Source organism: Oryza glaberrima, chromosome 3 (assembly GCF_000147395.1).
Source record: "Oryza glaberrima chromosome 3, OglaRS2, whole genome shotgun sequence".
Taxonomy (NCBI): domain Eukaryota; kingdom Viridiplantae; phylum Streptophyta; class Magnoliopsida; order Poales; family Poaceae; genus Oryza; species Oryza glaberrima.
Window position 1 is genome coordinate 8,195,650 of NC_068328.1, and position 14,367 is coordinate 8,210,016.

Here is a 14,367-nt window from a genome sequence, read left to right on the forward strand (position 1 = left end):
ATCATCTAATAACAATAAAAATACTAATCATAATCTTTTTTCAAATAAAACGAACGATCAAACGTTGAACATGAATAGTACTAAAACTACACTTCTTTTGGGACGGAGGGAGTATATATTATGAACCTAATTACTCCCTCATTCTCTAAATGTTTGACACCGTTGACTTTTTTAAACATGTTTGACCGTTCGTTTTATTCAAAAACTTTTGTGATATGTGTAAAACTATATGTATACATAAAAGTATATTTAACAATAAATCAAATGATAGAAAAAGAATTAACAATTACTTAAATTTTTTGAATAAGACGAACGGTCAAACATTTTTAAAAAAGTCAACGGTGTCAAACATTTTGGGATGGAGGTAGTAACAAATAACTTAGAATAAGTTGTCTTAGCAATACATTAGCATTTACCAACAATTCAGAATAAAGTTTTTTGAAAAAAAATGTATTTTGTTTTAAACGTGGGAGTAAATAATTCACCCAATAGTCCGGTAAATGAGCATAAAAGAACGTGCTTATTCGCCTAGAGTAAGGTTGAAGTTTCATATGTTCTCTATGCTTAGAGCAAGTTTAATAGTATAGCCCACTACTAGCTCCAAATCATATATAACCAATTTATATAATAGTTGCTTACTATACTATTAATATCTGGTCCCACTTATCATACGCACATTACGTCTTGGAGTCCGTGATGCAGCTGGCTACAGATCTGTAGCTGGCTGCTCTTCTCTCTCTTCCTTTGTGTCTTTAAAATATGTTTATAGTTGGCTTATAGCAAGCTATTTTACCTGCTCTTATAATTCCCTATAATTGGCTTACTCTTGCTATAAATCCAACAATAAAATGTAAATCAAGTAGGTTTATTTTCTATGGTGGAACTGTTCTTGTTGACAGTACGCTTGAGAGTGATTAATGCAGAACTTGGAGGAGTACCATGATAATATTAACACATCGAGTCATATCAAGCTGTATTGCTTGAGAAATACTCCTACTTGCATTTTTTAGGGTGAGAATTTGGCCCCTGCAGAGGACAGTTGCCCTTTGCTCTCCACATGGAGTCATGGACATAAAGGTCTACATTTTTCACCCAGGGAGGTCTTGCAATTTATCAAAATGTATACTAAATAGTCGGGATATGTGCTTTTGTTAACCATAAACATTTCAAACAAAGTTGCGTGAAATGTAAAGCAGCCTCGGTTATATCATTTTCAGTGGTTCTTTGGGAGTTCTGGTATAACCTGAGCAGCTTTAAACTTGTGTTCTTTTTAGGTGGAGTGGCATGAAAGTACAACGATGCAACCCAAGCTTACAAATGCATTCCACATACATTTCAAATTTAGTTGCCGTACACGCATAGCAAACATTGGATCCGCACTTTACATCTAATCACCTGCTATCTTCGGTAATCTCCGGCCGGATTACGGACATTATGACCTGGTGGTTAGCAAAAAGCCCCCTCAAGAAGTATCTTTCAAGCCCAGCAAATCGATTGCTCTCGCTGGGTGTCTGTTGTTTCTATTATTTCATGGCTTGATGGGGACTCCATTGGTGAGGAAACGGCAGACCTGTTCTGGCTACAGATATATCATATCCAGCTGACAGTGCCTTCCGGGGTCATATACAAAGCCGTGGCCAGTAGCCCCTTGCAAAAAGGAAGCTTCAACATATCAATTATTAAACAGAGCTTCAACGCTACAAAATATTTAAATAAATGAATCTCATAGCTGTCAAGCTCTAATAACTACTATACTTAAAAAAACCAGTGTCTCATTTTGATTTTAGATAATAACAGAGAAAACATTCCTTGTGGTACGGCGTACTCCCTCCCAACCCACCTTTGTCCAGCGGTGTTGACGCCTCCCAAATCCAAATTAACGGTCCCCAACTCCCAACGATGCTGCCGGACCACGCCAGCCAGCGTAACGCACCAACTCGCTCGCCACGATGAATGCTCCTCCCCTCCTCGCTGCCTCGCTAGCTCCTCCTCTCCCCCTACCAGCAAGCACCCACCACCAGTCCACTCCACAGTCTCCCACAGCGCCACCACGGTGTCCGACCGTGCGAGAGCCCAAGAGCGAGAGCGACCGTGCGCGCGCGCGTATGTGGCTCGAAATCGCGAGATATCCACGTGAGATTGCGCAGCGAGACGCGAGCGGTCGGCGCGGCCGTGCCAGCCAGCTAAGCCGATGAACCGATCCCCCTCCCTCCCACAGCCCACAAGCCGCCACCCAAAGCAGCAATCCACCACCATCATCGTCATCATAACGATCGTCTCCTCTACATAGCCCACAACCGCCGGGCCGCCGCTCCTCTCTCCTCTTCTTCCACCAAGCCACCCTGGTCCCACCCGTCCGCGGCTCGAGCCCCCCCTCAAAATCCCCCAACCCCGTGCGTGCCCGTGCCCGTGCCCCGCCCGCCCGCCCGCGTGCCGGATTTCGCCGTAAATCGGCAGCGTTTCCCCGTGCGGGGGGGCAGCGGCGGCGGTTGGATGGCGCTGTCCGCGTCGGCGGCGGCGTCGGCCGGGCGGGGGGCGCGGGCGGAGAAGGTGGGGAGGATCTTCGAGCGGTTCGATGCCAACGGGGACGGGGGGCTGGACCGCGACGAGATGGCGGCGCTCGTCGTCGCCGTCAACCCGCGGGTGAAGTTCAGCGAGGACCAGATCTCCGCCATCCTCGACGAGGTGTTCCGCACCTACGCCGAGTTCATACTCCCCGGGGGGCGGGGCCTCTCCCTGCCGGGGCTGCTACGCACCTACGACGACGGCGCCGGGGACGTCGACCGCGACTTCCTCGCGCTGTCCCTTCCCCCGCTCGAGTCCGGGGAGTCCTCCCCGGAGATCGCCGCGGGGGACCCGGCCGCCGCCTCGTCCCCGCCCTCCGGCGCCGCCGCCGCCGCGTCGCTCCTGGACGACCACATCAAGCCGCTTGGAGCAGCCGGTGGGGCGCCCTCGTCCAGCTCACGCGCCGCGGCGGCCGCGCCGGCGTGGGCGACGTCGCCCAGCCACGGGATTGCGTTCGACTCCTCCTGGGCGCTCCTCGACGACCTGGAGATACTAGTGAAGCGCCTCCGCTCCAAGCAGCTGCGGAGAACATCCTCCATCGACACGATCAACGGCAGCGGCGGCGCGGGGAACAACAATTTCGACTCCTTCTCCGAGGCCGGGTGGTCAAGGGAGATCTCCGGCCAAGCGGATTCGGCTTCGACCGCCGCGCCATGGGACGAGACGAGCCGCGACTACCTCACCTTCGTCAAGGAGCTCGCCGTGCTCCGCACGCGCGCGGACGCCTCCCGCTCACGGGAGGAGGCCTTCGACAATCACATGGTCATCGGCAGGGCGCTCTCCGAGCACCGCCTCTTCCGGGACGCGCTTAGCAGCTTCCGCCGCGCCTGCGAGCTGCAGCCCACTGACGTGCGCCCCCACTTCCGCGCGGGGAACTGCCTCTACGCCCTTGGCCGCCACTCGGAGGCCAAGGAAGAGTATCTCCTGGCGCTTGAGGCAGCGGAGGCAGGTGGCTCCCAGTCTGCGGACATCCTCCCACAGATCCATGTCAACCTTGGCATTGCCATGGAGGCTGAGGGGATGGTGCTCGGTGCCTGTGAGCACTACCGAGAGGCTGCCATACTGTGTCCTTCTCATGCCCGGGCGCTGAAGCTCCTCGGTAGCGCGCTCTTTGGTGTTGGTGAGTACCGTGCAGCCGAGAAGGCACTAGAGGAGGCCATCTTCTTGAAGCCAGACTATGCTGATGCACACTGTGATCTTGGGTCAGCCCTGCATGCGATCGGGGATGATGACCGTGCGGTTCAGGAGTTTCAGAAGGCAATTGATCTCAAACCTGGGCATGTTGATGCCTTGTACAATCTTGGTGGATTGAATATGGATGCAGGGCGCTTTGTGCGGGCTGCGGAGATGTATACTCGTGTGTTGAGCATCCGACCGAACCATTGGCGTGCTCAGCTAAACAAGGCTGTTGCTTTGCTTGGCCAGGGGGAGTCTGAGGAGGCCAAGAAGGCACTCAAGGAGGCATTTAAGATGACACAAAGGGTAGAGGTGTATGATGCCATATCTCATCTGAAGACACTGCAGAAGAAGAAACCAAAGCCTCCCAAAGGAAAAGATGATAATCAAGGAGAGGAGGCCTTCGTTGTAGTGGAGCCATCCAAGTTCAAGAGGGTTGGAAGAAAGACTACCTTGCGGCAGGACCTTGCTAATGCCCTTGATATAAGAGCCTTTGAGAGAACGACAAAGCTTGGCCGCTGCGACACGGAGCTTCTGAGGAAAGAGATGAACGAGACTGATGTCCCCATATCCTACTCAGGCGCTGGCAACCCAGAGAAGTCAATACGGAAAGCAGCTCTCGAGGTTATTCTCCACAGGCTCCTATCTTTCCTCAAGCCAGATACCTTTCAGGGTTCTGTGAAGGCGATTAACGAAAGAATCCTCTCCGTCCTTGATGCCTCTGGTTCTGGCCGTGTTGACCTTGGGATGTTCTTTGCTATTATCGCCCCAATTTGTTCTGGTCCTGTGGATAAGCGCAAGCGGGTTGTCTTTGATGCACTTCTTTGGCGTCCGGCAAGTGAAGGAAGCAGGGGTCAGATTAGGAGGAGCGATGCACTGTCCTACATCAAACTTCTTCGTGCTGTTTATATACCCACCCATGGGGCTAGCGACATGCTTGAAATGCATGGGGAGTCTGACCCCACTATGGTATCATACACGGAGTTCCTCGAAATGTTCAATGATCCTGATTGGGGATTTGGAATCCTAAGCACATTGGTGAAGCTTGAGGACAGCGATCACATTCGTCACGGCCGCCACACCTGCTCAATTTGCCGATATCCTATCATTGGTTCCCGATTCAAGGAGACAAAGCACTCCTTTAGCTTGTGCAATCGATGCTACAGTGAAGGGAAGGTTCCATCAGCATTCAAGTTGGATGAGTACAGGTTCAAAGAATATGGTAACGAGTCTGAGGCTCTTATCGATAAGTGCATGTGCTTTAATTTACATTCTAAGAAGCTTGAAGCTGATACTTGATCATTCGATCTTTGGTGTCGATTGCTCGAGCATGAATCTGTGTATCCCCTTTCTAGTTGCAAAGATCTCTAGATAGTCTCCTGCCCTCTTGTAAACTAAGGTGCTGTTCTGTTCGGAGTTTTCTGAATGTGTTCCAACTACTTGAAAATCCTAATCAATTAGCTATTGTTCGTCCAAGTGTATGGGAGTGAGAACATGTGAATTCCAAACACACTGTTACAATCCCCAATGCTCTTGTTTAATAGAGATCCTTGCTGATATCCATGAGTTTTTATTTGAACCAAACAATTTTGGGCTATTTTTTTCTTTAATCACACTTGTATGATTTATAGCTTGGGTTGCAGGAATAGAAGGTAAAATCACTATGTACATTCAGTTTTAAACTTCTTTGTAAGTTGGTCTAACAAAGATTATTTTCTAAGGCAGTCATCATGCTGGCCACTCTTCATCATTTCATTCCGGATCGCTTGCATGGCACCACTTGAGCTCATTGATTCTTTTCTGATGGCTGTTGCCGAATACTACACCCTATCTTATACGGCTCATATATTGATCAAGCTGAGACAGATCAGACGAAGGGAGGACAGGCTGGATTATCTGGGAACGCATATGCATTCGAATATTTATCATGCCATACCGCCCCTGTTCCTTTTTCCTGGTAGGTTGAACTATGGAGGTGTTTTTCTGACTCCATTTGACTGCTCTTCAGGTTATTGTTTCTGCATTCTTGTGCTTCCACTCCGTACCGCTGAATGCTGAATAATAATCAAGTCCATGTCACATGCGTCTCAATTCAATTTGTCGCCTTCAAGCATCCCAGCTCTTGCCGTAACCCTCTCAAGTGTGATATCGATCTTCGCTGTCAAAGCAGTTGTTTAATAGAGATTCTTGCTCCTCGCATGCTTTCCTTCTCGTCAGAAAGTGCCCTGTTGCGCTGGTACCCCATGCTGTCCAAGTAGGTCTCCCCCGTCAAACCCAGCATGAGGTCCAACCCAGCAGTGACTTCTCCTACCTTTACACTGTCTTCCCTCCTTGCTTTCACAGATCGGTCCCTTTTTCTGCCTTGTTCCCCCGCGGCCAACTGGAAAAGCAGAAGCTCCATGGCACAGCGTCACGTGGGCAGCGCGGGCTGCGGAGACGATTGCAGCGAGCCAGGCGTCACGCCGTGTTTGGTTGGCTGCGATGGGTGGTAGCACCGGTGTGTGGCAGGCTGGCAGCGCATCGTGCCCAGATAGCAGCAACAGTGCGACCGGGCGGCAATCCGCGATTTTGCGAGCCACGCGCGGCAGCGCTCACACGGGGTTCGCTCGTGTGAGCGCTCACAACGTCTTTGGCATGGGCGCGCATCGCATCTCGGGTATGGCGCGTCCAACCCTTCTCGGGTTGTTCAGAGTTGATAAGTAAGATTAGGTTAGCAATAAACTGGACATACATATGTTCATGTTGATAAGTAAGATTAGGTTTTTTTTTTTTGGATGGAGGGGTAGGTCTGAGGTGTTTGTTCTTCGCTGTAGGCAATCTCAGCTCGAGGGATTGCAACCGCGTGAACACGATAGCTTAATGATGTATCGGCCAGCGGTTGGAAGTGTTCATGAAATGATGCATACGGCAGTTGGCAGTCTTCAGGATTCAGGAAAATATGCATGCGCTTTAGACATCAGGAGATTGACATATTGAGTTCGATTTGATGACAGCATTTTTAAAGGGGATGTGGCACAATGAGCTTGCTCAACAGTTGACTTTTACAGTTGTAAGGCTTCCAAAAGATTGGACCTGTAATAATTTAGCACACATCCAAACCCAAAATTGAGAAAACCCAATGCTGTCCAAAGAAAATGTTTGCAGCTGCATGAAACTCTTCACACCACATGACATCATTGAGATGCTAGCCAGAATTACTCCTGGTAGAAAAAATCAATTTATTCCCATGAATTAGAACTAAACCTACTCACAGTCAAAGTATACAAAAACATTGTACAGAGGGGTCTGTAAGCATTGGGAGAAGCTACAGAAAACGACCTCTCATGCCTTTTTCTAATAACAAAGAAAGACGGACCAAAAATTATGAAGGGATCTTCAAGTAAGTTGCTAGCTATACCCGTTATGTATAGAACCTGCTCTGTTCTTGGTCTAGCCATTTCTGATACCACAGGGCAATATACAGAGGCAAATCTTTCTTATCTATGCTCCAAGCTTGCCAAGACCAAAACAATTTAGTACCAAAAGCAGGCACAGAAAAGTATCAGCAATGAAATGGCACACATCACAGTTGTCAAAGAATCGCTCCATCACTCTTCATCCTCAGAATCTGCATTATGATAGCATCCGATAATTTTAGTGATAAGATGCAGTAAGAAAAACCTTAGCTATTAGAATTCCTGGTTCAATGAATGTTCGATTTTGTATGTTCTTGTAACGGAAGGGAGCTCCTAACATTTGCACCACAACGACTTGCCACAGGGTGATCTAATCAACATGTGATTTGTTTATCACATATTGCCCATGCTCATGTGAAAAAATTGAAGGCCAGTGTTTATTATTTCAATATGTAAGCCATTGGGATCTCCCCTATTGAGGCAGATTCTCTTATTTTTTATTTATGGATGAAAAAAGGTAAAACATAAAAGAACGAATGTAGATCACCAACGAGTGATTAAACCAAAGGTTTTCTTACCTGATCGAACATCCTCTCCAACCTGTCCTTTATTGTTCAATTGTTTCATTATCATTAAGCATATGAGTTTCCACCAGTAAATATGGAACACAAGTAAAGTGAGGAGCATTGTGTTGAAAATGTAATACAATGTTGTTGGGAATTTCTCCAGCTTCCTCAAAGATATGATGGACTGATAGCTGCACATTGCAAGAAAAGACACAAAACTGTAAGTTTGAACCTTAGTTGGTAAAAGGAACAGAAGATATTATGTCGAGAAGTACAAACAGACCTTGATGTTTTGATTATCCAAAATGGGAAGTAAATCAGTCGTAACAGAAGCCAGGAGAGAGCAAAAAGGCCAAAAAACAAGCTAGCCCCGAGCTCCTTTTCTGTGTATTTGCACAGTTTGGCGGTCTCAAGAAACACATCACTCGCATCATGCAAAGCCAGAATAATTGTCCCAATCCGAAAAAATCTACAATATAAAAAGGATTTAATTGTCTTAGAGCCATGCTTATACTGCCCTTATGTTTTATAGTGCAAAAGGTAATAAATATGTTGTTTAATAGCTCAGAATCAACAGAAACATGGTGAACAGGACTAAAAAAGAACATGTCTAATAAAGCAAAGTGGTTTCAAAACATCTATGTATTGTTAGATGACATAGCTATGCTGCAAGCAAGAAGGGTAGCTGATATGTCAACACTACAAATTTCGTTTTTATATCTATGTGTTTTCAGATAATCTTACTGTTCTTCAATTTATCCAAGGAATCAAACTACTAGATTGCTTTTATGTGTATGTGTTTTTTTCAGAGATAATTTTTTACTGTTTTTCGAACCACTAGGACTTAACTCAGTCACAGAAAGATTTGGATAATCGCTGTAGTCCAGTTTACATCCGAACATAAGAGAAGGAAGTAGTTGAAGTGCAAAACTAGCAAATATATCATCAAAGGGGCTTGAAAGAAATTACCCAGTCAGATATGCATATCCGATCAGAACAGATGTTACAACATGATGAGACATCATCACAGCAAAATCTTTTCTGCGGGTCTCCCAGGCAACGAGAGCAAAAATGCTGTAGATATAAAATCCACACTGGCACATGTAGAAAAGCATCAATGAGGACCTGCAAGAAAAGGACAGCATATATATAAGGAAAATGGAGGTAAATCACTTACTCCCTCCGTCCCAAATAAACCAACCTCGTACTGGGATGTGTCACATCCTAGTACGAGGTTGGCTTATTTTGTTATGGAGGGAGTAACCCCAAATAACAGGTTTATGAGAACTCTAATCCTGGGACATTTTGGTCAGCATAGCGATGAAAACAGGGGTTTGGTATTACTACAAGTGCATGATTATAAGTAATTAAAATGGCTCGGAATATGAGTTTCATGTATAAAACAGAAAGAGCAAAACTAAAGGGTGCTGACAACAACAGTTTTATGTTTTTTTGCCCCAGCTACCTTCCTTCTGCAGTATACTAGCAATGTATCAGGGCTAGAGCGCATGCCATACAGGTATGCTCATAGATATGCAGAACGTATGTAAGAGTAGTTTACACTCACGTCATGTATTGATTTGGCCAGCCCTCGAAGTATTGCATTGTATCTAACGACCAGGGTTCCTGCTTTATTATCAAGAGGACCCATGCTTGAACAGAACCATAGTATGTCAGCTTCCAAATCGACTCAGAGAACTTGACAATCTTTGCTTGCCTGACCTCATCATTCATCAGCTTAGAAGCCTTGCTACTGAAACAGTAAGCTGCCAGTGGCTGAAATGAAACATACATAGGGACTATATGTAAGGCGTAAATTCTCAAGTGCAACTGATAGTTATTCTGAAATTTCAAAAGCATAATTTTATACAGGCAATTCGGAAAATTGTGGACAGAAATGAAATAAAAAACATACAGGAACCAAAGCTGTGGTTATCTAAGGGCTTAGCTATATAGCTACCACTTTATTTGCAACTGTACATATTTTTAGCTAAAACCTGTTATAAGGCTTTTCCGAAGTTCAAACAAAAGAGAAGCCAATAGGTAGCCAAACAACATATGGACATATGGAATTTACACTTGGATCCAAAATTGAAGGTAAAAATTAATGTACAAGCCTAATGTGAGTATCAACTCCCTTGATCCGAAAGATTGTGAGAGAGTACTTCAACCACCATAAGACACCATAAGAGTTCAACCACCATAAAACACCATAAGAGGACATAGGAACCAAGGGTGGCAGACAAGCTCATGTCTTTAAAGTAGAGTACTAGCAAATGACAACCACATTGATCATAAATAGCCGCCATAGCCAATATAACGCAATTAATGACATTTCTATTTTGGAAAAAAAAAAGCAGGGCACAGACAGCACTTCACATGCGCATCGTCGATACATCGAATTGTCCGGATCAAACTGATCGGGTACGAGTACGGCCATAAAGGCTCGCAGTGCCAGCGAGATGGACGAGCACCGCTGCCACCCAGCACCTCGCGTCACCCCCCCGGGGGAGAGCATTGGGGAAACCGAGTGGAGAAAGAGATCTCGCGGAACCCGGCACGAATCTGGCAGGGGGTCCGAGAGCTGATTCGGTTTTACCTTGTAGACGAGGCGGTCGAGGAAGAAGCGGGCGCAGAAGAAGCCGACGGAGAAGACGAGCGTGAGGGGGAAGAAGGACGACGCCTCCGGGCCCCGGATCGCCATCGCCGACAACCCAACAGAGCCCCCTCGCCGTCCGCACCACCACGGCGAACTCCCGCGGCAGGGCGCCCCCCCTCTCGCGCGCGCGCGCACCGATAATGTGAAGGGTTCGGCGGTTGGGGAGGGGGAGCGGGAGGAGGCCCAGGCGGCACGCGCTGCTCCTGTTTCCCTTCCTATTTCTACCTCTCGCGCAGGGCGAGGCGAGGCGAGGCGAGACGAGACGGGGTTTGGCTTTGGTTTGGACACGATGGAGGAGGAGGAGATCGAGCCGAGGGAGAGGGAGAGAGATGGAGGTGGTGGGGGTGCGTGCTACTGTTCCTCTCCTCTCTCTCCCTTGTGTTTGTGTACGCGTGTGGAATATGTGATATTGGGATCTCTCTCGGTGTCTCCGTGTCTCGGCTGATTCGGTTCTTTTAATCGTGGGGTTCAGATGGGAACTCTCTCGATCTGTAGTTATGGACTTATGGTTCGAATTAATTGGAGGGTCTCCCAAGTAGTCCCAACATCCAAAGAATGTTGGCACTGGTAGTGTTTATATAATAATCTTTTCAACCCATAAAAAAATATGTATACGTTCCGATCACAATTTCCTTTCAAACCCAAAATTACATCATATACAAGTTCTAAAGCCGGCATGAATTTTATGATTTTGGTGATAGGATTATAGGATTGTTTTGTCTTTTGGTCAATGGCGTGGCAGATATTCATTTGGTTTTAACTAACGTTAGTTTGAACTCCCTTTTCTTCACGGTGCATCCTACCTCGGCACACCAAAAGCGTGATGTCTCCTGTAGGTTGCTTAATTGGAGAGAAAAAAAAATAAAATCAATGAATTTGCCAACTGTCATCCGACAGAAAGAATAAAATACTTTAACTGAGCTTAGTTTATCCAATCTTTCTTGTATTTGAGTAATCTTACAAAGCTTAAAGCATGTTCAGATACTGCTTCAAACATAGAAATTGAATTGATTCATGTAAAATTACTACGTTGGAACTTGGAAGCGACTGACTTAGCCAAATTGAGTTAGGCCCTATTTATTTTGGGAGCATATCAGGTGGAAACCAGGGAGCCTGTGCAACCTTGGAAACTCTCAATCACATCCACAGGATGAGCATCCGATGGCTAGGGATAGAGGTGGGCTAAATTTGCAAATAACCGCCCGCCAGCCCCTCTGTCTGTTTTGCAAAACACCCCCTGCGCCATCCGCCTCCCATCAACTTTACACCCGAGCCCCTACGCTAGTATCGTCTCCCCACGACTCGCGATCCAGCCGCCGCCTCTGATCCGCCGCACCGTCTCAGATCCAGCCGCGCCGTCTCATGAGTCCCGCGTTGGGCTTCGCCAGCCACGCAGTGGTGGTCGGAGGTGGCCTTGCTGGCGGCCGCCAGGGAGATGTCCTCGACGGTGGTGGTCCGGTTCAGGATGTCCTCGACGGTGGCACCTCTGTCCAGTTCTGTAGGGCACGAATTGGAGCCACGGGCAGCAGCGTGGCGCATCATCGGCAGCAACGCTTCACCGGCACCTGCGCATCACCGGCAAAAAATGAGAAGGGGCTTCACTGCCAGCGATTACTAGGACTCCATCAGCAGTGAGAGGCAGCATGACAACTTCCTACAGGTCAGGCTCGATGTGTGGCAGGATGAGTACCTCAAGGTTCATGGTCAGTGGTTTGCTATTGTCACACATGTGCAGCAGGCACCCAAGGGCAGTCCTGCCACTGCTTCAGTCAGTACTGGATCAGAAACTGAGTAATGGCAATTGTGCCTGAACAAAAGGCGTCCTCGTCTGGGACTGTAATGCCTGAACAAAAGGCTCTGCAATGGCAATTGTGCCTCCTGTGTAATGAACTTGTGTGTGGAGCATTGTGTGTAAAATTTATTGAAAAATTGTATCTCAGTTGTTTGTACCAGAAGACTCATATCATTGAAAATTCATGCTGATTTTTTAGTGATTCAGCAATGGTGCCTCCTATGTAATGAACTTGTGTGTTTTAATGATTCAACAATTGTGTGTGAAATTGAAACACTGAAACATTGAAAAATTGTATCTCAGTTGCTTCTACCAGAATTTTTACAAGGTGTTTACAATCACTAAAACACTGAAACATTCATGCTGTTTTTTCCAAGCACTGATCAGCACTGAAACTGTGAAACATTGAAAAACGTCTCGCTGGCGTCGCGGGCGAGGACTCCATGCCGACTCGCTGGCGTGCGGCTGTGACTTGAGGGCCAGGTCGGCGGCGACTCGCATACCACGGCGGCAGCCACTCACGGGCGACACGCGGACGACGGCGGCAGAGACTCACGGGCAACTCGTGGACGGGACGGGAGAAACGAACAGGCGGCGTGCGCGCTGGGGATTAGGGGGAGGGGGTGATTTGAAAAAAGCAAGATTAGTATGGCTAATGGTGGGCGCTTAAGTGCAAAATTAGCCCACCTCTATCCCTAGCCATCAGATGGTGATTATGTGGTCTTGATTGAGAGTTTGCAAGTTTGCATAGCTTCTCTGGTTTTCACATGATACGTTCCCATTTATTTTAGCTTAAGATTATTATAATCTAGATTATTGAGCTAGATTACTGTAAACTGAATTATAATAAGTAGACATAAAATAAATTGTTAGCTGTTTGTTTATCTGGATTATTAGCTGTTTGCTAGTTGTTATCCACCCAATAATTAAAAAAAGCACATTTAGGCCCTCTTTGTTTAGGCTTATAAGCCAACTTATAAGTTGAAAAGTCTAAGCCAAAACAAACAAGCAGCTTTTCATTTGGCTTTTTTGAAGCCATAAGCCACTCTAACACTATTAAGCCAAAAGCTAGATTGGAGAAGCTTTTTTGGCTTATATGAGATAGATGTATGACTCCATCACTAAACTTAGGACATTAAATCCATTGGCTTATAAATCATATAAGCAAATAAGCTGACTTAAAAGTCTAGGCAAATAAGCCTAAGCCTAAACAAAGAGTGCCTTAGAGTGGATTATCATATTATAATAATCTGGCTTTATAGATTATAATAATCTTTCGTAATAAGCTATTTGTTTATTTCAGCTTACTCCTAATAATCCAGATTATAATAATTTTAAGCTGAATCAAACAGAGCTATACTCCCAAGTTTCATTATACTGAACATGTTTAGACACTGCTACAAACATATAAATTGAATGAACTGGTTAGGTAAAATTATTTTGCATTCCAAGCAATTTTCCTTCGCAAATTGAGTTAATACTCTCATTTTGTAATATTCATTAATATAGGGCACCTTCATTACGTTCATTAGGCCGTGTTCGACACCCCTTGTTACCAACCCCTCTCCCTCGTTTTCCACGCGCACGCTTTTTAAACTGCTAAACGGTGTATTTTTTTGCAAAAAAAAAGTTTCTATACGAAAGTTGCTTAAAAAAATCAAATTAATCCATGTTTTGAAAAATAGCTAATACTTAATTAATCATGCACTAATGGATCGCTTCGTTTTTCGTGCATACTGTTTCGATTGGGAAGAAAGGATGCCGAACACAGCCTTAGTGTGGTTTTAGAACTGGCACCAAGTCTATGAAGGGTTGTATCATTGTTGGTTTTTATATGAGCCAACACTCATGTTTGCCATTTGTGTTGCCTTTTATGTTTAACTAGTAATGTTGTGACTGTCTAGTATATATAATAAAGGAAAAAGTACGAATTACCCCCCTCGAACTATCGCGGTCATCCGAATTACCCCCATGAACTATAAAACCAGATATTCTCCACTCCCAACTATGCAAACCGGATGAATTACCCCTCCGACCCAATCCGCGGTGGTTTGGTCTATGTGGTGTCAAAAAGTACGAATTACCCTCCCCCCGAACTATCGCGGTCATCCAAATTACCCCCATGAACCATAAAACCAGATATTCTCCACCCCCAACTATGCAAACCGGACGAATTACCCCCCCGACCCAATCCGCGGTGGTTTGGTCTATGTG

The 14,367-nt window shown here is 46.1% G+C and overlaps 2 protein-coding genes across 2 annotated transcripts; one reads left to right on the plus strand and one right to left on the minus strand.

Annotated features, from left to right (window-relative positions):
* The first annotated feature begins 2,128 nt into the window (after positions 1 to 2,128).
* LOC127767236 (uncharacterized TPR repeat-containing protein At1g05150-like) lies at positions 2,129 to 5,298 on the plus strand. The gene has a single exon (XM_052292506.1). It carries the CDS (start codon positions 2,494 to 2,496, stop codon positions 5,038 to 5,040), a length of 2,547 nt encoding a protein of 848 aa, XP_052148466.1. The 5' UTR covers positions 2,129 to 2,493; the 3' UTR covers positions 5,041 to 5,298.
* A 1,188-nt stretch (positions 5,299 to 6,486) lies between these two features.
* On the minus strand, positions 6,487 to 10,874 carry LOC127765041 (ASC1-like protein 3). Its single transcript, XM_052289838.1, has 6 exons — positions 10,302 to 10,874; positions 9,270 to 9,478; positions 8,672 to 8,827; positions 7,986 to 8,171; positions 7,715 to 7,893; positions 6,487 to 7,348 (listed from the first exon to the last, which is right to left on the minus strand). The coding sequence occupies exons 1-6, from the start codon at positions 10,404 to 10,406 to the stop codon at positions 7,329 to 7,331; spliced, it is 855 nt and encodes a 284-aa protein (XP_052145798.1). The 5' UTR covers positions 10,407 to 10,874; the 3' UTR covers positions 6,487 to 7,328.
* Positions 10,875 to 14,367: the final 3,493 nt, after the last annotated feature.